Here is a 26,686-nt window from a genome sequence, read left to right as displayed (position 1 = left end):
ATTCCTTTGGTATCGCCGAACCTCAACCCTCTTTCTATCTCCAGATATCCTGTGTTCTCAACTTTAACTCTTAAAGTTCGCTCATTAATGTTAGCTCATATCAGTGAGACCATACAGTATTTGTCCTTTTGTTTCTGGCTAATTTCACTCAGCATAATGTCCTCAACATTCATGTTCCTTGTTACACGCTTCATGACTTTATTCTGTCTTACAGCTGCCTAATATTCCATCACATGTACATATCACAGCTTGTTTCGCCACTTGTCCATTGATGGCATTTGGGTTGTTTCCATCTCTTGGCAACCCTGATTTCTTTCTGTCCTTGTGTGTATAAGTTGCTGCTGTTATCTCCTGCTTTGAGTTTCAAACTTTTTCTGTGTAATGGTCATGAAAGCAAGCCTTTAAAGCAGCTGGCCCAGAGTCTTTCTTTCCCACATTGTCATTTTCAAGATCCCCAGCTCTGGGTTTGTAACACTCTCCTGTGATTGCAGAGCAAAGCTGCAACCCTGAATGAAATGCCCATCGAGGGTGGATATTTAAGTCTAACCTAGAATGTTCATTCCACACTGCTGTAAGGAGAGCTCTCTGAGGGTCTGGGATGGCCTATGTTCCTGATCCTATATTTCAAGTTGAGCTGTGTAGACATGTTCAGTATCCAAATTAAATGGGACATCACCCCTGCCTCTGGCATAAACCAACTCATTAAACATAAAATAAACACAAGTAAATGGCTTTTAAAACCCACTGACAGAAAGCTTGGCAACTGCTCCAAGAGTCTAGAGGTCATTGGAAACTCTCCATTCAAACAGGAATCTTCCTGGCACTCCAAGGAGCAGTGGGAGACTCCCACTCAAGTGAGGAGGGGGTCCCAGCACCCCTTCCCCTTGCGGTTTGTCCTGCAATGCCAGCTCCCCTAAGGCTATCCAGGGCGAATGTCAGGGTCAGCACGGATGTGGCCTTCGACACAGATTGCGTGGTTGGGGAAGTGGATGTTACTTTTAACAAGGGGTAGAATTTCAGTTCTAAGGCATCCAGCTTGCACTCATAACACCTGTCTAGGAACAGGATCAAACCAGATCTTGGGTTTCTGACCCGTCCCTAAGGACTGGCTGCTCTCAGAGAGCTGACACTCCCTCCATTTCCTAAAGCTTGTGTGAATTTAAGCCCACTTGGGTTGCCACGTGACTTGCTGAACCCTTATTTTTACCTCAATCTAGTGATACTTTTGGCTTAAAATGGACCTAGTGGGGATCTACAAATCATCTGGATAATTGTTTAAATTCTCCACTTCAGTTAAAGTTTGCAGAAGGCAAATTGCAATAATTCATCAGCCAGAAAACACACACACACATACTCCTTACCTTGTAATTTTGCCTCAGAGCTAGGCTAGATTCCAATGATTACGGATCTCTTTTATTAAACCACAGAGCAAATGCATAAGCTTTTGGAGGAAAAAGCAAGTTTACCTGGCCTCGGCAAAGATGGGTGTGCATCTGGGGTTACTACATGGCCACTACATGACCACTGACCCAGGTCCAGTTAGGTGTGCAAGATTATTGGTTTTGGCCCATTCACCTCAGTTAACTTTCAACGTCTGAATTTTACCAAAAAAAAAAAAAAAATAAGAGCTGAAACTAGTCAAATTAGCATCTGTTTATTTTCAGTTTTTGAAACATTTTTTGAATGATTCAGTCCAGTTCCTAATACAATCAAAGGACAAATTGTCAATAAAAAGGTGCACTCTATCGTCTCTTGGATTATAAATCAAGCTGTAGGAAAATTAGATTGTTTTTTGAAGGAGAAGACATGTGTAGTCCTTTTCTCCTTAAATAATTTTCAGTGATTTATTTCAAGCCATGCAATCGCATTTTTTTCCATCCATGGACTTCAGAACCTTTTCCCCCTTTGGGCAGGGGCACCCAGTCATGAGCTGATGGGCCAGAGGCAGCCTGGGGGCTGTGGCAGCTCAGGCGCCTTCCGGAAATAAAATACCTGCAACAGAGAAGCACTGAGAACCTGGACGTCATCCGACGTCTTTTTCTTAAAACAAACAAAAACTCTAGGATAGAAAATTCAAACTGCGTTTCGATCTTTCATCAGCACAGGCTGAGACGCCGCAGAGCGGGTCAAGGCGGCTTCTTCTCCTTTCGGACCTTTCCGTTTTGGTCTGGTAGGAAGCGGAGCATCCAACACCACCTCAGACGGCGTCAGATCAGAGGCCCCTCCCTCTTTAGGTGCCACGTTCACCCTCATATTTCTGGAAAAGGTTAGAAGCACAAATGGAATCTTTTTTTGATATCTTGCTCCGTGGCAAGCAAGGTTCCGCTTGTTTGTCTTGCTTCTCACACAGTCCAGATCAGTCTTTAAGTAAGTAAACTTGCTTTTTTCCCCAAAAGCTTACGCATTTGCTCTGTGGTTTAATAAAAGAGATCAGTAATCGTTGGAATCTAGCCTAGCTCTGAGACAAAATTACAAGGTAAGAAGTATGTGTGTGTGTTTTCTGGCTGATGAATTATTGCAGTTTGCCTTCTGCAAACTTTGACTGAAGTGGAGAATTTAAGCAATTATCCAGATGATTTGTAGATCCCCACTAGGTCCATTTTAAGCCAAAAGTATCACTAGATTGAGGTAAAAATAAGGGTTTTTAAAATTATTTTTCTCTTCTCATGAGCTGGCCATCAAGCCCAGCATTCCAGGGGTGCTGAAATACTGTTAAATCCTGATGACACTGTGTGAAAAACAGTAGTGCCTAGTTGAGGAAGATCTAGGAAAAATGAACATCGAACTGCTTCCTGGCCATCGGGCACTTTGTGCGTTCTCAAAAACTATCATGGGGCTTAAAGAGTGATAGAGAAAAGTCAAATGTCATTCCAGCCCTATCCAGGGAACTATTTAATTTCCATAGCACGTACCATGCAGAGGGGTGATAAAACATTCCAGAACATTCTTCTCCCCTCCCACTATGCCTCTTTCCCTTTTCTTCCCCAAAGGGGTGAGATGATGGAGGTTAGCACTCTGGGGAGGTGACTGAAGGAGAATTATTCTCCAATCTTAATTAAAATCAGATTTTCTTGAAAGAATCCCATCTTATCTATGTGACTTACTAAAGTCCTACTAAGCTACCAAAAGTATATCTCTTTGCTCTGTGCATTGGGGGTACTGGAAGTAATAAAACACAAGGAAGTCCAAAATAGGGGAAACTTGAAAATCACAGATCTAAAGAAAATGCTGAGGTGTCAGGTCCAAAACTCTATGCTTCAGATGTTATTTTTTGAGGACATTCTAAAAGGTATCTGATACTCCATGAGATATGATTCCTATTACTGAGCCAACAGGTACACAGGGTCTCCCACTTTGATTGTCCCTGGGTTTTCCAGAACAAAATACTGTCCAAAGAGAGGTGATTTTCCATGTATCTTCTGTTCAGAGGGGTCACACAAGCGATAACTGCAAGAAGAAAAAGATCATGGTGAGGCACTGCCAAAGAGACGCAGGAGCTCAAACAGCATTTGGTTTCTTCTTGGTTGAGGTAAGTATTCAGCCCGCACGGCGCTGCCATGTTGCACACTTGCAAAGAGCACCAGTGCCATCAGAGTCTGAGAGGTCAGCCCTCCTGGAGACACACACGGAGCCACCTGCCCAGGGCACGGACCGCAGGTACAGAGCCCATGCGCACAGTCCCACAGCCTCTCTCTATGTTATAGTTCTTTTCTCAGCTTTAGACACTATGTTTAGCTATACCTCATCACCTTTCTTTTCCTTGGCATCTTTTCCCCTGACTCCATTTCTGTCACTAAAACCAGAGTCCCACCCGTCACACAGGCTTGGAGCCCTGAGCTCATCCTTTACTTCTTTTTCCTCACCCTCCATTACTAATTAGTTGCCAAGTCCTGCACCACATCTTCTGAATTAGCAAATTGGCAATTCCCACCGCTCTTGCTACCACCTTGATTCAAGCACACTCAGCCTATTCTAATAACTCCTGAAGGAGTTCCTCTTCCCTCATTCTCTCCCCTTTTCAACTCGCTGTTGACACGACACGATTTTATTTCCTTGATTTTGCTGGGGTCTTGCCCTTCCTAGGCTCAGAGACTTTCAGTGGTTCCCAAGTACCTAAACAACAACATCCCAACTCTGTAGTCTAGCATGCAAGGCCCTCAGCTTGGCCCTAACCAGCTTTTTCAAATCTGTCACCGTCTGCCCCTTGTATGAAGCTTTGCAGCTCTCCACTCATCTCCTCAAGGTTTGTTCACCGCACTTTGCGTTTTGCTGCTTGGCGATTCCTGTGGAATGTTCCTCCACATCTCTAAGCATTTGACTTCTCCCTTCTCCTTGAGACCCAACGTGAGTGCCACATCCCTCAGGCAATTTTTTTTTGTATGCTGTATGGCGGGGGTCACATTTCATTCTTTTTCCATGTGAGAATCCCCTTATTGCAGCACCATTTGTTGAATTTTTGTTTGGTTGGTTTTTCACTTGTTTGCTTGCTTGTTTGTTTGGGAAGTGTATGGTCAGGCTTTTTTTTTTTCATAAGCACATGTTAATTTTTTTAATTTTAACAATTCAAATAGGTTGGCTAGTTAACATAAATACAGAGTAAATGCACATTATTTACAGCCATGTACATCAACACAAGAATAGCAAACCTCACGTGAATGATGATGTCAAAAGACATCAACTCGGGTGGGCCACGGTGGCTCAGCAGGCAAGAATGCCATGCCAGAGGGCCCGGGGTTCGATTCCCGGTGCCTGCCCATGTTAAAAAAGACATCAACTCATATGTATTTGACTCTTTAGTAGTTCATAGGTTTAATTGTTTGCATATGCAGGGCAACACACTCAAAAATGTTATTAACACAAAAATGAGGTGAAGCTAGAATTTCCAGTTTCTAAAAGGAGTAGCATCAGAGTCAGTGTATAGATTAGTACGAAATATATGGGCCTGATGAAGAAGAGATTCGAATGGGCAGAAAGCACACTGTACTAAATGCTTTCATACATTAAAAATCCTTTCAACTCAAATAACTGAGAAATACCCACGTTCTTAGGAATGTTAAAATCATGATCAATTCTGCAAGAGGAAAACGCTGAACTATTTTATTTATCGACCCCAAAGGGGTTTTGTTAGGAGACAGATGGCAGAATTAAATAATTAAATGATAACCTATAATGGTTTTGAAGTCACAAATCTCCTACTTGTGGGGCCCAACTCGCAAGATTGGGTCCACAAAGATACGTACATGGGTTCCCCCACCAGGGGAGGGTTCCCCCACCAGGGGAGGCTTCCCCCTCCTCAATTCTGTTGGTCCCTTGAACATTCTCACATCTTGTCCCATGGTATCCGGGCTCGTCTTATCAACATCTTACAAGATGAGAAGTCCCGGAGGGCAGGAGCTGTGTCTAATTTCCTCTTGCTTCTTGCCCCCAACACTGCGCCAACAGCATCCCCCGGTAACCACAAGCATTTGTTGAATGGATGACGGACTGGGTGAGTGAAACACTCTCAGGCAGAAAGCACAAGGAACCCCAATAGGCGTGCCCTGAGCCCACATGTGGGAATTACGTGGCAGGATCCACCACCCCCTCCCCCAGGAGAAAGCTTTCCTTCAGGCTCTCAGTTAAGCTACTCCCAATTTTATATCATTTCTCCCTTTAAAATTTTTATAGAAAGCATTCATTTCATTCCACCTTGCTTAAAAAAAAAAACTATTGCAATGACTTGATTCTAATTTTGCTAGAAATTGAGCATGAGAAAACGAAGAGTCAGATCTAGCACCTCTTTCTGGAGACCCTCTCTTCTTCCTCAAGACCATCAGTCTCCTCACCATGGGGGCAGGCCGCATGGCTGTTGCACTCACTGCTGTGTTCCCGTGGCCTAACACAGGCCTGGCACACTGCAGCCACTCAAAAAGTCTTGGCTGAACCAATGAATGAGTAAATGAACAAATGAGGGAACACAAGCTGCTGGTCCAGGCTGCCCGGCCTTGCCAAGAGCATGCCCTCAGTCCATATTCGGGTCTCTGCAGTGGTCCCTGAGGACCCCTCCCCACCTCTCCCAGCTGGCCTCTGCAGGCATGCAATGCCAGCACATGTTGGCTCCGTGTCTCTAGGGACTGGCCTCTTCAGGACCTGCTACCTTTATGTCTGGCATCTCTTGCTGCCACTGAGCCTAGGGTGCCCAGCTCGGATAAGCTCGTGGAGTGAACAGAGAGTTGGAGTTTGGTGCATCAAACGTTTCCATAGCACTCAAAAGTCTGTAAAGACCTTTGCACACCTATGGGGGAATCTGGACTACTCCCATTTTACTGTAAGTGGCAGAGGCATAACCAACCTGCCCAAGAGCACAAATGTCATAAGCAAACAGGTCAGTGCCAGACCCCAGGCCTGGCTGCCGCATGGTCAAGGCTCTGGACACCCCAGAATGTCATCCCTGGCCGTTCACGTATCTCCTGAATACATGAAAATGACTTGGAGAGAAGCACAGGCCTGGGAAGACCTGGGGGGCTTCATAACGTATTCATCTAAAGGACTTAAAGACTTAGCCCATCATGGGCATCTTCTGATCCCTGCCCTCAACCACAAATATGGACACACACATACACATACACACACACACATACACACACGCGCGCGCACACACACACACCCCACCAGCCCCTTTAAACTGAGAGGGTGAAAGGCAACAGGGAAGTAGTAAAGGCACCGATGGCAGCCCCGCCCAGAGCTCTGGGGGCAGAGATGAGAAGAGCTGTGGGAGCGGAGAGCAGGTTCTTGGCTGGCCCAGCCTGCCCGGCTCGCCCCCGAGCCCCAGGAGCCGGGGCTCAGCTCTGCACAGTCAGCCCTCACCAAGCCGCTGCGCCGTCCGGAGGGATGGTGGGAGGCCAAAAGCGGGCGGGCGCGGCCCCTGGTGGACATGAGCGGTACTGCAAACGGCCTCTGAATTCGGCACACCAAGCGTCGTTCAACAGAGTGAAAATACAATATTGTCTTAAATAAGGACCTCCTACAATTGTCTCTCCCTCTCTTTCTCTCTCTATATATATTTATGTTGGACGAATCAATTGCAAACTACTGTAATGTGGAGAAGGCCTGAGACATTTTATTTAGCTTAAAAAGCAGTCCCTACAATTGAAAAGTGTACACTGCTGGTGCAAACTCTTTGCTAAGTCTAAAGTGTGTGTGCCAGTGAGGGAGCGCGGCTCATTACTGACCCTGCCTGGCTTACCTATTTACTGGTCAGTGTCCAGGCCACAGCCAGAGTCAGGATCTTCCGTCACTGTGCCGTCCCAATCCCTCGGGATCGTGAGGCCACAGTTGCCCAAGGTGTGGCCAGTTCTGAGGCCTCACGAGACGCTGTCTCTATGACCAGGTTAAGCAATGGACGGCAGCGTAAAAGCTCCAGGGAGAGGCACCATGTCGATGCCACAACCACAGAAAAAAATGTGACCTGGGGGTTGGCCTTCTCTCTGAAAGTGTCAAGTTTACACCCTGGGACTCTCCATAACCATATCGTTTCCATGGTCACCGAGAATGGTGCTTTATCATTTACACAAAACATAAAAATGCATTGCCTTATTTCAGTCAACAAGGAACATATACCAGGAGAGGTATTATTGGTCCAGTTTTTACAAATAAAGAAACCGAGTCTCCGAGGAGCTCAGTGACTCGTCATTGTCACACAACTGGTGGGTGACAGCCCAGTGGGACCCGTTCCCGCTGCCACCTCCTGCTACTTCGGCTCAGCCCAGCACACTGATTACACAAGGGGCCGCTGGCAAAATGTCCTTCCTACAACCAACAAAACTTATTTTTGAGCACGAATGAAGCAAACACGCCGCACTCTTTTCTAGAAGGAGCAAGATGTTGTGGAAGCAATGATAGGCTGTAGCCACTCCTTAAGCTGGGGGATCAGTGGGTAAGTCACTGTGCCGTAAGAAGGAGGAGAAGAATTTCATCTTCACATTTTCCTGTTATGAGAAGGGCCCGTTGTGGGTATTTTACGGACAAAGGCTCCGCGGTGCTTTTCCCGCAAACACTGCAGGTGTTCACCTGTGCTGGCAGTGCAGCTTTTCCTCTCACAGCCCAGTCACCCTGGGCTCTGCCTGCGAGGCTGGGACACCAGAGGTGTCACTACAGAGAATTTGGATTCCAGCAGCAACAGCAGCCCTTGGACACCACACGCGGACGGGAAGACAGAAAGCAGTGGGGCTCCGAGCATCCTGCCCAGCAGCTGCTGTTGCCATTGGTTTTGCTGTCCATGATTTATGGGATGTGGCCGGGCCTTTCGCTTCCCCGATTTATGACCACCTGTCCTGGGGAGAACATAAATTCCAGCATCGATGGCAATGGAAATCTCAGTAAGAGACCGGAGAAGACACCTCAGGCTGTCTGCACCAGCTCCCAGGGTATTAGAAGCAATTAGGGCTGGGGGGATGGGGTGCGGTTTGGGCGGCTTTACAAGCCTGCAGGAGACCAGAAGAGGCCCCAGCTCCACGCTGCCTGCCCCTCTCTGCCCTCGCTCTGGGTTTGGGGTCAATTTTCCTCCTTCTATAAACACTTCCAACTGGAGGAGGGGCTGGAAACGCAGAGCACAAGCCCAAACACATGCAGGGGCTCGGAGGCCATTTCCACAAGCACACAGACTTTCTAAATCCAGAGGCAAAGGACGTCGGATGCCAAGCAGCTTACTGCGAGGAGAGAGAACACGAGGTCAACAAAGGATGCCTGGCAACTCCCAAAAGCGGTGTTTCCTTGATGCCCCCTTCCATCCATTCCCCAGTTCAACACGTGTTTCTTTTTTTTTTTTTTCATTTCAAGTAAGTTGCAGATATCAGTAACGCTTCATCCCTAAACAGATCAGCTGGCATATTTGTCACCTGAGTTCAAATTTAGTTACTCTTTGTTTCTAAGTAAGATTCACGTCAAGGGAAATGCACCAATCTTAGGTGTACCGTCATCGTCCATTTGAGGAAACGTGCGTTAATCTTGTCTTGAGCAAAAAGAAATATGCAACATCTCTCAGAATGGTGGGATTCCCTTGAGGCTGGCCTGTAGCCCCGTCTCTGAATCCCCTGCAGGTCCACAGGGTGCCCAGATAAATAACATCCACTAGTTATTTGTTTCAAGAATTCCTGGAGGCCCACAAACTCTCTTTCTCCTGAACTCCCCTCAATCCTCCTTATCTGACTTCACGCTGACCTCCCCCTCCCCAGCCATGCAGTCTGGTGGCCCCCCGATTTCCAGCCTTCTACTTTCCTGCAACCTGCCCTCACATTAGGACACCTGACCCCCTGGACTACAAACGCTGACCAGAGACGCCGGGCCCAGAGCCTCAGGCTTAGGGATAATAGGCTGGTTGAGACAGCAGCACCCAACCCTGGGGCTTCAGCTTTTCCCAGGGAAGGGGACGCACAGAAGCTCCAGGGACAGCAAAATTGGCAAGAAGGGATTGGTGCTAATCAAGGAGACTACACCGTCAGCCCAGGAAGGGACCAAGAGCTTGGTAAGAGGTAGAAGGAAGGAGAGGTGGCAGGACTGACGCGTCCTGGGAGATGCGGGTCCTATCCACACACCCCCAAGCACAGCTTCTCCTTCATTTGCTCTTTCTCGATGGTGTTGAGGCAGGATGGCCACCCTTAGCTGTGTTCCTTCCCCAGCCCACCTGTGCTTTGCCTAAAGCCTTGACCCTGGGAGATACCAAGTAAGAAGAAAGCCAGGGGTCTCCAAGGTTACAGAAATACCTGCCTCCTGCCTGCGACCCTGCAGTCAGTGTGGGACAGGGTCCCATCAGGATTATCGTTTACAGACTTCCAGCAATATCCAGGACCCAGGATTCACAGATAACTGCACCGAAGTGCACGGATCCCAATTTTTATTTTTTTTAATCTTTAAGTAGAACTAATGCACTAATATTTTGGTTTCCAGCCTTCCAGTCTTTTACCTGCTCATGAGTTGTTTATATATTTTAAAAATCAAATAAACAAAAAAAAGCACAAAAAACAAACACTACATATGATATTTTGTAGTCAGCTTTTAAAAAATTACTATATCTTGGCCATTCTTCTGTGTAATTTAAAATTATTGTCTGTAATTGTCTTTCACTGGAAATGTTTACCACGAAAATGTTAAAGTCAACACAAAAGCAGCAAGGAGCATAGAATAAACTACCACATAATTATTACCCATATTCAAGAATCAACTATACTTTTGACCATGTCCTTCTGTTTATTTATTTATTTTCACTTATGATAAAATGATTTAGAGCCAATCCAGCCATCATGTCACCTCAGCCCTCTATTCTTCAACACAGCTCTAAAATGTGGGGGCATTTCTTGTATAACCACAGTGCCATTAACCAGACCTCCTAAAATTGCTTGGTATCAGCTAATCCTCGGTCCATATTGCTAACAGGTGTCTAAACACTGCTGCCGTCTTTTTAAATTGCCTTGCTTGAATCAAGGTGAACAATACACCTGCCTGTGAAGCAGGTGACTAAAGCTCCCCAAATCGCCCAGTCCTCGGGACCCCTTTCGCTGCAAGACCCTCTGGGTGAGGTGTCTTCCCTGCCCCCTCTTATAAGCACCGAGTGGCCTCTGTCCCAGCAATGAATCCAAGGATCAGACCCCACGTGCCCAGGCATACCTCTTCAGGGTTTCCAGCGGCTCCTTCCTGCTCATGACGCCCGTGTCGGGGTCCACCATGGTTAAAATGCACCTGGACACACACACAGCATCAAGCCAAGGCCACGGTGCAGGACCCTCCCCCCGCCCCCTGAGGGATGGAAGCGCCTTACCTGGTACAAGCTATCACCCTTTTCAATTCCACGTCACCAATGAGAAGCTCATTCCAAGAATCCTAGGGGACAAAGTACAGGCGCCCCTGAGCTCTTCTGGTCCTTATCCTGACACACATGGGGAGGGACTTCGCGTGACTTGATCAAAACTCAAAACACACCTCCTTCAGGAAGCCTCCCTGACTGACCCCGTAGGTCACTGCATATGCGTAGCTTGTGTCCTCAGTGGTTAAATAGGAATACATCAAGAGCAGAGGCCAATAGCCTATTTCTTTTGTCATCTCCTGTGGAGCATTTACAAAGGGCTCCTGCCAGTGGAGTTCCTCGGGCCATTTACCTAGGGGTAAGTCAGTGGTGCCCGGTTTCCAGGCAAATCAAATTAATGAACTGAGCCCCTCAATGTGAGCAGGGAAGTCAAGACATACATACGTGAAAGATTAAAGATCAATAAACTTTTTTAAGGTTCAGAGGACAAAAAGATAGAAAACCATGTGTTGGTTTCACTGTTCAGGCAATAACCACTCTGGGATTTTAGAGAAACCAACTCTTTAGACTGGGAAGGGGTAGGTTTGATGGGACAGGTGAGACCTGAAAAGGTTCTTCAAGATAGGAGATTTTGAGAGACATGAAAGAAGGGTAAGGAGATTCCAGGCGGAGGAAGCAGCAATCAGAAGGCACTGAGAGGATAAAGGACATCTGGGTCCAGTCCTAGCCCTCTGTCCTTCAGAGGGAGGTGGTACTGTGTGAGGTCTGAAGAAAAAGACCGGAGTTAAACCTGCCCTGTCCTTTGCGGATCACTAGCTAAAGACAGAGATGCAAACGCAGATACAAAGACGGGCTCTTAATTGTTCACTTTGCCAAGACAGTCCAAAAAGCCGGGCACAAGTTAAGTCAGTCACCACCTGCTCTATGTACGTTTCTCCAGCAGGGGGCACTGTAGTGATTAAAAACTCATAAAAGGTGCAAAAAAGCAAGAAATGAGAACCCTGGTTAGAAACTTCATATATTACTCATTGGACAAATATTTCCAGAGTCTTTTCTATGTACAATAAAAACTGTTGGGGATTGAGGCTCAGATAAATAAGGTAAAATTCCCCCCATAAGGAAGTTACCTATCTGGTAAAGGAGAGGAAAAGGAGAAAACCGTAGTCTGAAAAGCACACACTGTGGGCCCAGAACTGCTCTAAATACCATAGAATAATCCAGAAGAGCCTTCTTACCAGATAATAAATTGGAACAATAATAAATTTAAGCTGAGATAAGTCTGGGTGTGGGAGAGGTACGGACAGAAAACAGTGTGGCTTTAGAGAAGAGGGGAAGCCTTTAGGTCTGGCTGGTAATCAGAGCAGATGGCACCCTAATTCCACGGATACTTCATCTGGGCTTTTAAAGAAGGTCAGAGCTTCTAAGGTGGGTCAAGGAGCAAGACTGCAGGTGACCAGGAGACAGAAGTATATATTAGGTTCTAGGCCTAGTTTGCAGGTCAGAATTTTTGTTGGAAACAGAGGTTGGGCAAGCAAATCGTGGCACGATTCCAGATGGCTTGAATGTTAGCATGAGAAGTTTGGACTTTTTAAGAAATAAGGAGTCAGTGAGGATCTTTTTTTTGCATGGGCAGGCACCGGGAATCAAACCAAGGTCTGCAGCGTGGCAGGTGAGAACTCTGCCTGCTGAGCCACTGTGGCCCACCCTGAGCCACAGTGACCAGCCCCCACTGAAGACTTCTGGCATTGATGAATCATCACAAACCTCTTTCAGCGGAAGCCCTTGCACTGGTGCTCTGGGGGGCCTGGCTTGCAGCAGTGTTCAGGCCACTCAGCTACCCAGGCTTGAGGGAGGACATCAGGGTCTGGGTTGGGGCAGCGGCTGAGAATGGGAAGGGGAGCAGATGCGGCTGGTATCTGGGGGAACAGGGAATAGGGAAGAGCCAGGGGTGGTTCTTAAGCTCCACGCCTGGGTGCACGAATGTGGAGCCCTTGACTGGGATTCCCCACTGAAGTGTGGGGAATTGGGGAGGTGGTGGTGGAGAGAGAGCAGGGAGCAGACAGGTATGAGTTGGATATGTCAACAGAGCATGGCAAGACGCCCGGCAGATTGTTGGAAATGTGAACCCACACTCCAGAGAGTCCAGGGTCGCACATCTGGGAAGGACCCACATAAGGGTCGCAGATGGTGAAGCTCAGGAGAGGCTGTGATCACCAAGGGAAGGTAGAGAGGCACATGGATGAAGGCCAGAGCTCTTGGAGCAACCTACGTGAAGTGAGGAGTACCTGGTCACCCAGAAAAGAGCAAGGAAATGCGGTCCAAGACAGTGCGGCCAAGGAAGGGATGTCCCCAGAAGCAGTAACTTTACTCCAAAGGGCAGGGAGGGTGATGACTAGAAAAGGTCACCGAACCTGGAGGCAGCAGACAGGGAGAGGGAGGCACAGATTCCCCCGCTGCAGCCCTGGGCAGACGCTTAGCTTTAACAAGTGACAGACAGGAGGGTGGAGGGTGATGGGCAAGAGGGGAAGCAGAGCAGGTCTGTAATTACCCCCCGGGCTGAGATGATGAGGGGGATCACCTTCCAGCAGCCTCTGTGCAGCTCCTCAGCCTTCCTGAGAAAGCTGGGAGGGCTCCTGCCAGAGGCACTTTTGGAAGATGCTTTTTACTTCAAAGCCCTCCCTGACGCCCCACAGCCTGACACGAAGTGCCTTTCTTTGCTCTCAGCCTCCCCTCCTCTCCTGAGTCCCAGCGCCTAAAGGCAGTGGTGCTCTCGGGTCTCCACACCGCTAAACGGTGTCCCTATCCTTTTTTCCTTAACCTGGCTAATCTCTACTCATTCATTCATTTAATGAACAATGATTGGGCGCTTACTCCACCAGGTGCTCTTCTAAGAGCCAGAGATGTGGCGGTGGTCAAAATCCTTGCCCTCAAGTTGCTTGGGGAAACAGACAAACAAACGCACGAGTAGACAGGTGTGTCAGGTGCGGCATGTGCTACAGGGAGCAAGGGCTGAGATGGAGCTTCTAGAGGACGGCAGGGCAAGGCCTCCTAAGGTGCAGGAAGAGGGGAGGGGTGAGCCATGCACATGGTGAGGGAACGGTAAACCGGCAGAGGGACCAGGGCGGCGTGGAGGCCAGTGCGGGCTGAAGCAGAGCTGATGGGCAGTGGGGAAGGACGAGGGGAGGTGATCAGAAATGAGGTCATGTAGTTAATAGGACCCCATCTTCTCCTTGAAGAGAGATGGGGGACCCTGAGAACGTTTCGAGTAGAAGAATGACATGATGTGCCTTCTGTTTCACAACAGCATTTTGCCCCATTTGTTAAGAATACATGTAAGGACGAGTGGGCTGAGGGAGCATTCAGGGATGAAAGCAGCGAGGTCAGTGAAGAGGTTATTGCAACAATCAGGATGAGACATGGTGGGGAGTTGACCTGAGAAGACGGGAAAGTAGAGGCCAGATTCTAGGAGCTACAAGGCAGGATCACCAAGATTTGCTGATTGTTTGAAGGTGGGAAGTGAGGGAAGAAGAAAACGGGGGTTCCAAGTTTGGGGTGTAGGCAACTGAAAGCCAGAACTGCCCCACACTGAGATGGGTAAGACTGGGCAGGGCACGTCTGGGTGGGAATTAAGCCCTCAATTTTGGACACACTTAGGTTGATACCAGACATCCAAGTGGAAAAGTGAAGAGGGGAATGGAGCTTTCTGATGTAGGGATAGTAACAAGGGGACCTCAGTGTATGGAAGGTGTTTAGAGATACAGACTGAGGTATGAGTGTACACAGAGATGAGAAAGGGTCCAAGGCCTCGGCCGAGGTGCTGTGGTCCAGGCTCACAGCCGCTGCCCTCTGCTGCCCGCTGCTGCCCGTGTTGGCACCCTGTGGGTGCACCCTACCCCCTGAGCCCACACCTCCCTGACCCTTGCTGCATGGGACTGCAGTGACCCATCCGTTGTCTGATCACCCTGGACTGTCAGCTACTTAGGAAAAGCAACTCTGCTTCTTAAATTATCATTTCACCATGTATCTATTCACAGTGCCCAGAAACAGGACCATTCACTCACTGGGTGATAAGTGAACCATAAGCAAAAGCTGAGCCCAACTCAACCACCATGTTGCATCAACTCAAACAGCCAGAGCTTCAAGAGGTTCAATGACTTGCCCACGTTTGTACAACCGCTCATCAAAGGAGGCGGATTAGACTCCAGGTGTCCTGACCCCCAGCAGGCTCGGGGCTCCTTCTAGCCTTGTGGAGGAGACGCAGCTCCACTGTTTTTGCAGTGTGGCCTTGGGCAAGCCTTCTCACCTCTTTTTCTGGCTGTAAGATGGGAAGGAGAACTTGCATCCCATTTGCCAGGCAAGGTAAAAGAGACTTAGGAGGACTGCACAAAGTCACAGAGAAGTTTGTGATGGAGCTGAAACCGGACCTCAGATCCTCTGGGTTGAATGTGAGTATTGACTGCCCAGTTTGCTTCTCTTTCAGCACATCTCGTTGCCTCTCTCATGGCAAAAGTGAATGATGGAATTCATTTCCTTCAGTATAAAGGGATAGGACTCATTGTGTGGACTCTCCTCTCCTCTGTTACACAAGGAAATGGGCAGAGGTAAGAATCACTTTCCTACCTCTTTACCACTCCCCTCCCATACACAAATGAGGCACAACCAGAACTCCTGAATTTCCATTTGAGTCCAGTCCTTCCATTGATTAACTGGTTGCCACCTGCCAAGCTTCTGGGCCATCAAATTCTGCCTTGACTGTGGACTTAAGAAGGGAGATAAGGGTGGGCCACGGTGGCTCAGCAGGTAAGAATGCTCGCCTGCCAAGCCCGAGGACCCGGGTTCGATTCCCGGTGCCTGCCCATGTAAAAAAAAAGAAGGGAGATAAATGAAATATCCAAGACAATTGGGAAGGTAAATCCTTATGCTTCCAGAATGATATGGAACACTGGAAGCCAAGCATCAGGGCCCCACGTGCAAAGCAACAGTGCAGATGTCCGAAGTTGGATGCAAGGTGGCCTTGGAAGTGTCTGTCATCTCGGGCTGCAGCAATGACTCTCCCACCCAGCAAGACTGGCATGAAGTGTCTGTCTCCTCCATGGGAGTCAACTACTACATGAGAAGCCCGTCTTTAACAAGACATGAGCACGTTTTCTTTATTCCATGACCCACACACACCATGTATTCTATGCCGGGTAAATCTGGCTCAAAAACTAACATGCCCACTTGGAATTCTCCGAAGGCTCAGACCCTGACTTGCCTCCTTGATGGAGTGTCTTTGCCCAGTACAGATTTACATTCTGCACACTTACTAGGTGCCTAAAAAACCTAAAAATCGGGCGGTGCGACCGTGGCTCAGTGGCAGAATTCTTGCCTGCCATGCCGCAGACCCGGGTTCGATTCCCAGGGTCTGCCCACGTTAAAAAAAAAAAAGCTTAAAAACTGAACTGTTGTGTGGTAATGTGTCAGTAACAATGCATCCTTCCGGCTAACCTCACCCAATATCTAAGACTCTCATATTTAAGGAAAAAAAAAAAAGTAAATCCAAGGTAAAGAGCATGTAAAGCCTAGCATTACCTCTGCATAGGCGCCACATCCTGAAATTATAATATTAGGCCTGAAGTTGGTTGCTTTAACTTTCTTCTCTAGCCTGGAGTTGAGATCTGCCAACGATGCCTCAGAAAGAATCAAGAACGGGCTGGCATCTGGATAAGCAATCTGAAAAAGAAACAGAAATTGCTATACTACTAGATGGCACACAAATAAATGAACTTCTCAGAGGTTATATGTGTCTGTAGTCCCTGGAAACCCTCACACACGTCATCTAAGTATTTCTCCTATTCTTTTCTTTATAGAAAACCGATAGAGATTCGAGAGAAGGTTTAAATAAACTTTAAGATGACAGAAATTGCATTGTGGCATGAAGACAATTTGGCCTCCAATCCTACAGATGCTCCCAGGTATGTGCCCTTGGGGAAACCACTTTGCCTCTGTTTTCTCCAGCATTTATTATAGTGGCTGGACTTGAAAATCTCATTATGTTCCATAAGAACGTCCACTAATTCCATGGATATTTATTTTTTATGCACCCTACAAACAAATATGAAGTGCTAATGTTGACCAGCATTTTTTTTAATGGCCACGGTAAAAATAACGTGTTTTCATACCAACTCTGCTCTTTTTAAAACTTTTTTATCATATGATATAACATATATACAAAGCAAAGAAATAAAAACACAGTGGTTTTCAAAGCACTCTTCAACAAGTGCTTACCGGACAGATCCCAGGGTTTGTCATGGGCTACCACACAATCCTCTCAAACTCTCCCTTCTAGTTGCTCCAGTACATTGGAGGCTAGAAGGCATAAATATTTTTTTAGCATCACAATTGATTTATTTTTTTCTTTTTTGAGAAAAATTATAAAAAAGAAGCAATAAATTTCAAAGCACAGCAACACAATTAGTTGTAGGACATATTTCAGAGTTTGACATGGGTTATAACTCCACAGTTTTAGCTTTTTACTTCTAGATGCTCTAAGATACTGGAGACTAAAAGAGATATCAATTTAATGATTCGGCAATCGTATTCATTTGTTAAATCCTATCTTCTTTGTATAACTCCACCATCACCTTTGATCTTTCCATCCCTCTCTTTAGGGGTGGTTGGGCTATGGCCATTCTAACTTTTTCATGTTGGAAGGGTCTGTCACTAATATGGGGTAGGGAGATGGAACAATCTGACGTTCTGGAGAGGCTGGGCTAGGTTTCAGGGCTTATCTGGTCCAGGGACCCATCTGGAGGTTGTAGGTTTCTGGCAGGTTACTCTAGTGCCTGGAACCCTTGTGGAGTATTATAAATTGCCCTAGGTATTCTTTAGGATTGGCTGGAATGGTCCTGATTGGGGGTTGGCAGGTTATGATAGGCAGCAACGTCTACTTGAAGCTTGTGTAAGAGCAACCTTCAGAGTCTCTCTACTCTACTGGAACTCTCTCTGCTCCGATACTTTATTCATTACACTTCTTTTCCCCCTTTTGGTCAGGATGGAAGGGTCTTTCAATAATATGGGGTAGGGAGATGGAACTATCTGATGTTCTGGAGAGGCTGGGCCCTCTAAGTTTCAGGACTTTTCAGGTCCAGGGATCCATCTGGAGGTTGTAGGTTTCTGAAAAGTTACACCAGTGCGTGGAACCCTTGTGGGATCTTATATATTGCCCTAGGTGTTCTTAGGATAGGTAGCAATGTCTAACTAGAGCTTGCATAAGAGCAACCTCCAGAGCAGGCTCTTGACTTTATTTGAACTCTCTCTGCCATTGATACATTATTAGTTATACTTCTTTTCCCCCTTTTGGTCAAGATGGAATTGTTGATCCCACGATACTGGGGCCAGATACATCCCTGGGAGTCCTCTCCCACATGGCCAGGGAGACTTTCACCCCTGTATGTCATGTCCTATGTAGGGGAGAGGGCAACGATTTCATTTGCAGAGTTGAGCTTAGAGAGAGTGAGGTACAGGTAGGCTAAGAACCTCTGCTACTTACATAAGGGTCACAGGTAAACTCTACTTTTCTTAGGATTTCTTGCAGCCTCATTCCTTTAAGGGCCATCCTAATTCATTTAAAGCACATGGATCTCAATATTCACACCCATTTGTACAACTGTGATCTAACACACAGTAGCAATCAAAATCGTAAAAATTCTGCACCCCTTAGGCAACTACAGAAGAGAGTGAAGGTGAAACTTCTATGTAGAACAGTTAAACCACACGGGCCCCAGAATGTGTGCCCAAACAGGAGGGTCAACGCACAGGGGCAAAAATACAAGATTTCTCCAAATCAAGAAACATATATTAACATTCGCAAGGGAAGGACTTCATTTCTGCCTCGGGCTCGTGAACCCTGAGCCATCTGGGAACACGAGGGAGCCGTGCTCATCCAGAGACACTCCTGGGATGGAGGCTGACCAACCACTCACACCCCACAAGCTACAGCCACAGGACTTCCTCTCACCTGATCTGCGGGCCGGAAGGCGTCCATGATTTGTTGAGAACTTCTTGGTCGCATGTGAGGCTCAAAGTGCACCAGGCGGCAGGGCTGCGTCTTCAGAAAGCTGGTTATCCACTGGGCCGCGGTGTCCCCGCAGTCCCTGCCCTCAATCTCCAGGCCGTGCACTCTGCAGGGGGAGGGCAGGAGAAAGGACCAATGGGATCTGGAAACTCTTGGACACCTAATGTGTCCTCCACATAGCAGGAAAGCTGCACAGAAATACTGCAGTGTGGCTGCAATTCCTTCATTTTCAGGAGACACAGTCTTAATTCCCTGCCCTGACTCTACCATCTGTAGAGACTTCTAGGCCTGAGGTCTGTCCTTTCATTGGATAAGCCTAAATGAAGGCACCGTTAAAGCCTGATCTTCAACATTAAAAAAATAAAATAAAAAAGATGCACGGCTGCACATCCCCACCTCAAGGGAACACAGGGAGGAGAAAGTGAGATGATATATTAGAAAACGTACCGAGTTCTCCAGAAGAAAACCAATGCACCAGTATAAAATAAACCTACAGTTACTACAAAATCTGGTTCCTACAGCTGAATGTCAACCAGAAATCTGATACTATACTGATGCTGTACTTTACCAATATAATGATGGTAAAACTAAATATGGCTAATGTACCTGAAAGTGTATCATAAAATTTCAGGCATTACAGATAGCAGTAATAATCTAAGTGTCATGGATTTGGTTTCCAGTCGTAACCTTGGGATTGGAGCTGTTTCCCCCGGCCCATGCCGAGTCACATGAAGTTGAGGGGAGGACTGCTGGGGAGCCATGTGGACTCCACCCCCGGGCAGAAGGAAAGGAATGCTGTGTGACAGGCCTGTGCGGCCCAAAGGGCAGGACCCAACCCGCAGGGTATTCCAGACTCTGCAGGTGGCTTCCAAGACCAGCATTAAGTTATGGTGATTCCCATCACTGGGAAATCAGTTTAGTGCTCACAGATCTTTAACTTCCAGCATCTGATAAATGACCCTTTTAATAAAGAAAGAACAGACCTGAGGTCCAAAAGCCTCTACAGATGATAGTTTCTGGCGAGAATCTGGTAGCAAGTTAAGTGTCCCATATTTATGTTATGTATCTTCTATACATAAATGGGCTTACTCTTTATTTAAAAGCAGAAGCATTTTTTTTTTCAGCCAGATAAAGAAGACTGGTTTGCGATTGGACATTAATCACAGTTGATTATAAAAACGCCCGAAGTTTGGGAAAGAGCAGACAGTCAAGTGTGCATCCTGCTTCTACAGGTGACTAGCTCTGTGGCCTTTGGGCGATATTTCTTTTCCAGAATGTCAGTTTCTTCATCTATAAAATGATTGTGAGGATCATAGAAAGTCTACATAAAGTCCCCAAAACAATTCTCATTTGTGAGTTTTGCTCATAGATGGCAATGATACCTCTAGTTTTTTTCCAGTTATTTCCAGTAATCTTTGTATAGTTACTCCATAAGTCAAATATTTAATTGAACCAAACCATCCTTTCTCTAATTATAATGCACAAATATGTTTATATTATTAAATACATTAGGAATATAGTATCCTATATTTTACTTAATTTTATTTAACCGTTTTTTACATAAAATGATTACTAACAGTGTCTGAGTCATTACATTAAACAATAAGAATAGATGTACTCAAAACTTACATGAATTTAAAGCCCATTTTTTATGGACGTATGCTATCCATATAGAAAAGCACACTGCCCTAAGTGTAAACCTGATGCATTTCACACACTCCATCCCACCCACTCTGAATTGACTTCCCAAAATTCAGAGGGCTAAAGCACAAAAATAAAGCCTATGGAGAAATGAGACCCTTTTAGCAACAAACACAGGAGCATCTGCCTTACTCTTTCCTGGATCAAGACAAAGCATAAATAAAATGAATAAAATAAACATGCCAAACTTCATACATCCAAATGAATACTAACTTTCAAAGTTACCTTGGGAAGTACACCGGTTTTAAAGGATTATGTGCCCTAGAAAAACCATGTCTTAATCCCTATCCGTCTGGTGGAGGTAGCTGCTTCTTTTAATCTTTATTCAATGTTACAGGTTGGAAACTTGATTAGATTATCTCCACAGAGATGTGGGTATCAACCTTTGATTAGAGAGAAATGTGACCCACCCAGTTCAGGAGGGTCTTGATTAGTTTACTGGAGTCCTTTAAAAGAGGATGCATTCTGGAAAAAGCTTGAGGGACACAAGACTCACAAGAGCTCATGCAGCCAGAGACCTTTGGAGATGAAGAAGGAAAACGCCCCCGGGGGAGCTTCATGAAACAAGAAACCCGGAAAGAAAACTAGCAGATGACGCCATGTTCACCATGTGTCTTTCTAGTTGAGAGAGAAACCCTGAACTTCACTGGCCTTTCTTGAGTGATGGTAACCTCTTGTTGGTGCCTTAATTGGGACATTTTTATAGACTTGTTTTAATTGAGACATTTTTGCGGTCTTAGTACTGTAAACTTGCAACTTAACAAATTCCCCCTTTGAAAAGCCATTCTGTTTCTGGGGCATCACATTCCAGCAGCTTGCAAACTAGAACGGGAAGCAACAAAATCATTTTAACAGTAATAATAACCAACTTAGTTCACAAGAAGTGAGTCTTATGACATTTAAGTCTATCCTTTTTTAAAATAATTTTTATATATATTATATACTCAGATGCCATGTAATCATCCAAAGTGTGCAATGGTTCACAATATCATCATATAGCTGTGCATTTATCATCACAATCAACATTTTTTCTGAAAAAAATAACATATATACAAAAAAGAAATAAATTTCAAAGCACACCACCACTATTAGTTGCAAAACAGATTTCAGAGTTTGGTATGGGTTGAGTTCCATAATTTAGGTTTTTATTTCTAGCTGCTCTAAAGTACTGGAAGCTAAAAGAAATATCAATATGATTCAGCAGCCATACTCGTTTGTTAGACCCTACCTTCTCTGTATAACTCCACTGTCACCTTTGATCTTTCTCCCACCCTTTAGGGGTATTTGGGCTATGCACATTCTAACTTTTTCATGAAGTCTAACCTTTTATTAACCAAAAAATAGTGGCGGTACCTAGCTTGGCCACCTCCTTATCCACCGGACTTAGCTCCAAATGACTTTTTCCTTTTACACTGTAAAAGGATGAAGGTTTTCAAGATTGAGTCTGTGTGGGAGGATTTCTGCCCTAGAAATCAGCCTCGTTTCCCCACAGCCAAGCCCTTACAGCTCCAAGGCCTCATGTCTGCCATGTGCTTTTCCTTAGTTGGTGTTAAAGGAAGGTGGAAGAGATGGAAAGGACAGCTCCTTGGGTTCCTTAGGGCTTCACCAGGCAATAATTATCTTTACGGAGTTAAGGGATTTGCATCTTTCTTGAGTTATGAAAAATATTTTTAAATGTCTGCCCTCTTGTCCTGACACGCATTTCCATTACAACTTCGATTTATAGGTCCTGGGTTCATAAACACCAGAAACCGGTAACCTCTGAGCAAAATTTGTTCTCTGTCTTCTTACTTACACGTCTGAGCAACCGCAGCTGTGCCCCTCAGCCCAACACTCCACTGACACACTGTCCCAAAGCATCTCAGCAAAAACAATAAATAAAATCCAAATGCTCCTAAAACCTTTGAGAAAGACAAGTCAGGCATGGTTTAAGGCTCTTTGCCTGAAGAGTCCATAGAAAGAGCTCAATTCTCTGTTACCCGTCACTGGCAGGCATGGCCTGGGGGAAAATCAAGTAAGAACCTCCGGCATGAAAACAAGTGGACCGGCTGTGACCATGACCTCTTGGAGGGACCCTGGGACCCCAAGAACTCATCAGAAATCTTTAGGAAGCTGTGGGCTGAGGTTACAGCTCCCTCACCGAGAGTGGTCTGGGCAGCTAAAGGAAACCTGAGTCCCAGGTGGTCCCCTGACCTCTGCCTTCAGAGTCGGCACTCTACCGCAGCTTGTCTAAGCTCTCTTCTCATTCTGCAATTTCCACATAGTCCCTTGTTTAGTCTTTGGGGTACAGACCGAAAAGTCGGTGTGGGAATGTGAAAAAGGAAAAAAATGTCCACACAATTCCAAGTGAATTAAAACTTAAACGAAAACATAAATATTTTAACTACAAGAAAATGAGGGTAACTATCTAACCATGACAAACATGTACCAATGTGAAATAAAAATTTCCAACAGGAATATTAAAAAATTTCCCTCTGGGTGGGCCAAGGTGGCTCAGTTGGCAGAGTTCCCACCTGCCATGCCAGAGACCCGGATTCAATTCCTGATGCCTGCCCAAAAAGAAAAAATGTTCCCCTCGTATGATCAAAAATGCAAATTAAATCAATAAAAAATTACCATTTTTGCCCCTAAAATGGCAAAATGCATTTAAACATAATGCAAGTGGTCAGGCTCATAAACTGCAGGTGGCTATATAGCTGAGATAATCATTTTGAAAAACAAAGCATTAACATGTATCAAAAGCCTATAAAATCCATACTCTTATTTGTAGCAAAGCTACCACTAGAATTTTTCCCTGAAATAATTAAAACATATGAGGAAAGATTTATGCCAAGCTTTCATCATATTCTTCATACCTGAAAAATCTGAAAACAATTTCAAATATTTAATCATAAGAATTAAATGTTAAAATACATTAGAGGATACCCACAAAATGATATATTATGCTAACATTAAAAATGTTACTTTTGAAGATTTTTTTTAACAATGTGACAAAATGGTCAACATATCAACAACTGTTAGGCTAATAAAAAGTATTCAAAACTGTCTTTTTCATTCTTCCAAATTGGTTTAAAAATGTTAGCCACAGAGACTGAAAGAAAATATACCAAAATATTAATTGTGGTTATCGCAGATGTTTTTGTTCTCTGCCTTTTTTTTTTCTGGTATTTACAATTTTTCAACAATGAATGTGTATTACTATTATAGCCAGAAAAAACACTCAATTAAAAAAAAAACTATCGTGCTTAAAATTCTAAGATATCCCCAGAAGAGGGCAAAGCTACTGCTTTGGAGTTTTGTAACCTCCACAGAAATTATACTAGTGTTGTATCTTATGAAATTTTGGGGATGTTTAGACATTCTCCAGCTGATTACATTTGACGTGGTGTTATTTTCTATGGTAGGTTATAGACTACATTTAGTATTCACATTACATTTTTTGTTGTATGTAATGTATTCACATTACATTTTTGTTGAAATATGATGGGGTCATATTTCATTATTTTTCCATGTGAGTATTCCATGATTGCAACACTGTTGAATTTTTTGTTTGTTTTTTTGTTTTGTTTTTGTTTGGCTTGTTTACTTTTGGGGAAGTGCATGGAATGGGAATCGAACCCGGGTCTCCCACATGGCAGGTGAGAATTCTACCACTGAACTACCCTTGCATCCCTCACATTACATTTTAATTCAAATACGTGGAAACTGTGGTAAAAGCATAATTAGACCAAACTTTAATTTTCCCATAATGGAATGAAACATCAAATCTAAGCATGATTTCTTTATTTTTCCCAGAATAACTGCTTCCTTGCAACCCTTCTGATGTTGAGGAAAGAGCTTCTCTGTACAGAGACACCTCGTGGGATGACTCTGGTGTCACAATGGCATGGCCTCAGGGCATCTGCAGGTCACCCCTGTTCCTGGTCGCAGCTGCTCTTTTCAATTTCTGAACCCCCTTCATTAGAACTAAACCATGGGCCAAACAGGCATTGGACGCCTCTCCTCACGCAGCTTTGGAAGATGCCCAGTCTTTCCGGGTGTAATCGGGAGACTCACTGGGTAACACACAGAGTAACTGCCCTTCTTCCAGGACACTGCCTCCAGTCTCTCCCACCCCATGTCTGTGCTTCATCCTTTCGTAGGATGATTATTCTCTTGGTCACATGTCAATAGGCTTTTGTCCTCACTGTTTTCTACAGGTGGCCATGTAGCTCATCTGGCACAAGAGAACAAGCCTCTGAAGCGACTTCCTTGCTTCTCCTTCTGTATTATCCTCTACACGATGCTAAGAACTTGGTTCTACATGTGGCCCATTTGTTAAAAAAAAAAAATGGCTAAGTATTGATAATGTTTCCCAGGATTTCCTCCACAGTTCAAGATTCCTCAAAATAAATATTGTTGCAAATTAAAGGCTAAAAAGGTCCCCTTCAGGGAATAGTGAGAACGGGGGAAAATTCAACTTCCCTAAGTTGAATTCTTGATATTCTCACAAGGAATGCAGACAACCAAAGCTATAGGCTGAGCCCCCAGTCTTGGGGTTTGTTCATATGAAACTTAACCCCACAAAGGATAGGTCAAGTCTACTTAAAATTAGGCCTAACAGTCACCCCCAAAAGAGCCTCTTTTATTGCTCAGATGTGGCCTCTGTCTCCAGCCAACACAACAAGCAATCTCACCACCCTCCCCCTGTCTACGTGGGACATGACTCCAAGGGGTGTGGACCTCCCTGGCAACATGGGACAGAAATCCTAGAATGAGCTGAGACTCAGCATCAAGGGATTGAGAAAACCTTCTCGACCAAAAGGTAGAAGAGTGAAATGAGACAAAATAAAGTGTCAGTGGCTGAGAGATTCCAAACAGAGTCGAGAGGTTATCCTGGAGGTTATTCTTAAGCATTAAACAGATATCACCTTGTTAGTCAAGATGTAGTGGAGAGGCTGGAGGGAACTGCCTGAAAATGTAGAGCTGTGTTCTAGTTGCCATGTTTCTTGAAGATGATTATATAATAATATAGCTTTGGACTTCCTGGAAGATGGCTGCTTAGTAAGACGCGCGGATCTTAGTTTCTTCTCCAGGACACCTACTAGGGGAGTAGAAACGATACAGAAAGCGCCCAAAGCCACAACAGAGATAAAAAAGACAGCGTACCCCATCCTGGAACGGCTGGCTGGCTGAGAGAAGCAGCTCGGGTGAGATCGCCGAGGCGCGCGGGCCTCACCGGGCGGGGTGGCAAGCGGCCGGAGTTACTCCCTTCCCCCTTCCCGGGCCGGCTGGGAGAATTGGAGAGGTGGTCCCCTGAAACCGAGGCGACTGGCGCCCACACCACGCGCAGCCCCCGGACCAACTGAGAGAATTGGATCGGAAACCCCCAGGCCGCGGAGAACGGTGACGGGTGGGGGAGGCCCCTTCCAAACCCGTGACTCCCGGGGAACGTGCACTCTCTCGGGCGGGCCGCTGCCGCTGGCGCCCTCCCGCCACGCTTGTTGCCCAGGGCCGACTAGGAAATTCGGACGGCTCTTTCCCTGGCTGCGGCGACCAGCAACCCTCCCTGCGTTCGGACCCCGGGCCGGCTCAAGCCGCTTCGGCTAGCGAACCCCCAGGACGGCGAGGTTTACCAAAGTTTAAGGTCCCACAGCACCTTTTACTGGTGGGACCCGCAGACAAACATGTGCCACGAGCGCCACCTACTGGGTAGGATAAGAAAAACAGAACCCAGAGATTTCACAGAAAAATATTACAACCTTGCTGGGTCCAACACCAAGAGAAATCTGAATAAATGCCCAGACGCCAGCAGCAGAAGATAACTGTCCACGCTCAAAAGATTGAGAATATGGCTCAGTCAAAGGAACAAACCAATAGCTCAAATGAGACACAAGAGCTGAGACAACTAATGCTGAATATACGAACAGAAATGGAAAACCTCTTCAAAAATGAAATCGATAAATTGAGGGAGGACATGAAGAGGACATGGGCTGAACATAAAGAAGAAATAGAAAAACTGAAAAAACAAATCGCAGTACTTATGGAAGTGAAGGATAAAGTAGCAAACATAGAAAAAATAATGGATAGCTACAATGATAGATTTAAAGAGACAGAAGATAGAATTAGTGATTTGGAGGATGGAACATCTGAATTCCAAAAAGAAACAGAAA

The 26,686-nt window shown here is 45.6% G+C and overlaps 1 protein-coding gene across 6 annotated transcripts in view; it reads right to left on the bottom strand.

The window, feature by feature from the left end:
• Positions 1-1,638: 1,638 nt before the first annotated feature.
• MTARC1 (mitochondrial amidoxime reducing component 1) overlaps positions 1,639-26,686 on the bottom strand; it is a 34,925-nt gene continuing 9,877 nt past the window's right edge. For 3 of the 6 annotated variants that reach the window (XM_077157907.1, XM_077157906.1, XM_077157908.1), the window contains exons 3-7: positions 18,777-18,939; positions 16,349-16,489; positions 10,793-10,854; positions 10,642-10,713; positions 6,710-8,687 (exon numbers count right to left, since the gene is read on the bottom strand). In XM_077157907.1, coding sequence (XP_077014022.1) covers positions 8,087-8,687; positions 10,642-10,713; positions 10,793-10,854; positions 16,349-16,489; positions 18,777-18,939 — 1,039 coding nt within the window. In that variant the 3' untranslated portion in view covers positions 6,710-8,086. Of the gene's footprint in view, positions 3,448-6,708; positions 8,688-10,641; positions 10,714-10,792; positions 10,855-16,348; positions 16,490-18,776; positions 18,940-26,686 lie in introns of those variants that run through there. The other 3 variants (XM_077157909.1, XM_077157910.1, XM_077157911.1) reach the window with 3 other exon arrangements.

This window comes from Tamandua tetradactyla, chromosome 4 (assembly GCF_023851605.1).
Source record: "Tamandua tetradactyla isolate mTamTet1 chromosome 4, mTamTet1.pri, whole genome shotgun sequence".
Taxonomy (NCBI): domain Eukaryota; kingdom Metazoa; phylum Chordata; class Mammalia; order Pilosa; family Myrmecophagidae; genus Tamandua; species Tamandua tetradactyla.
The sequence above is the reverse complement of the archived record's forward strand: the minus strand, read 5'-3'. Positions and strand labels throughout refer to the sequence as shown.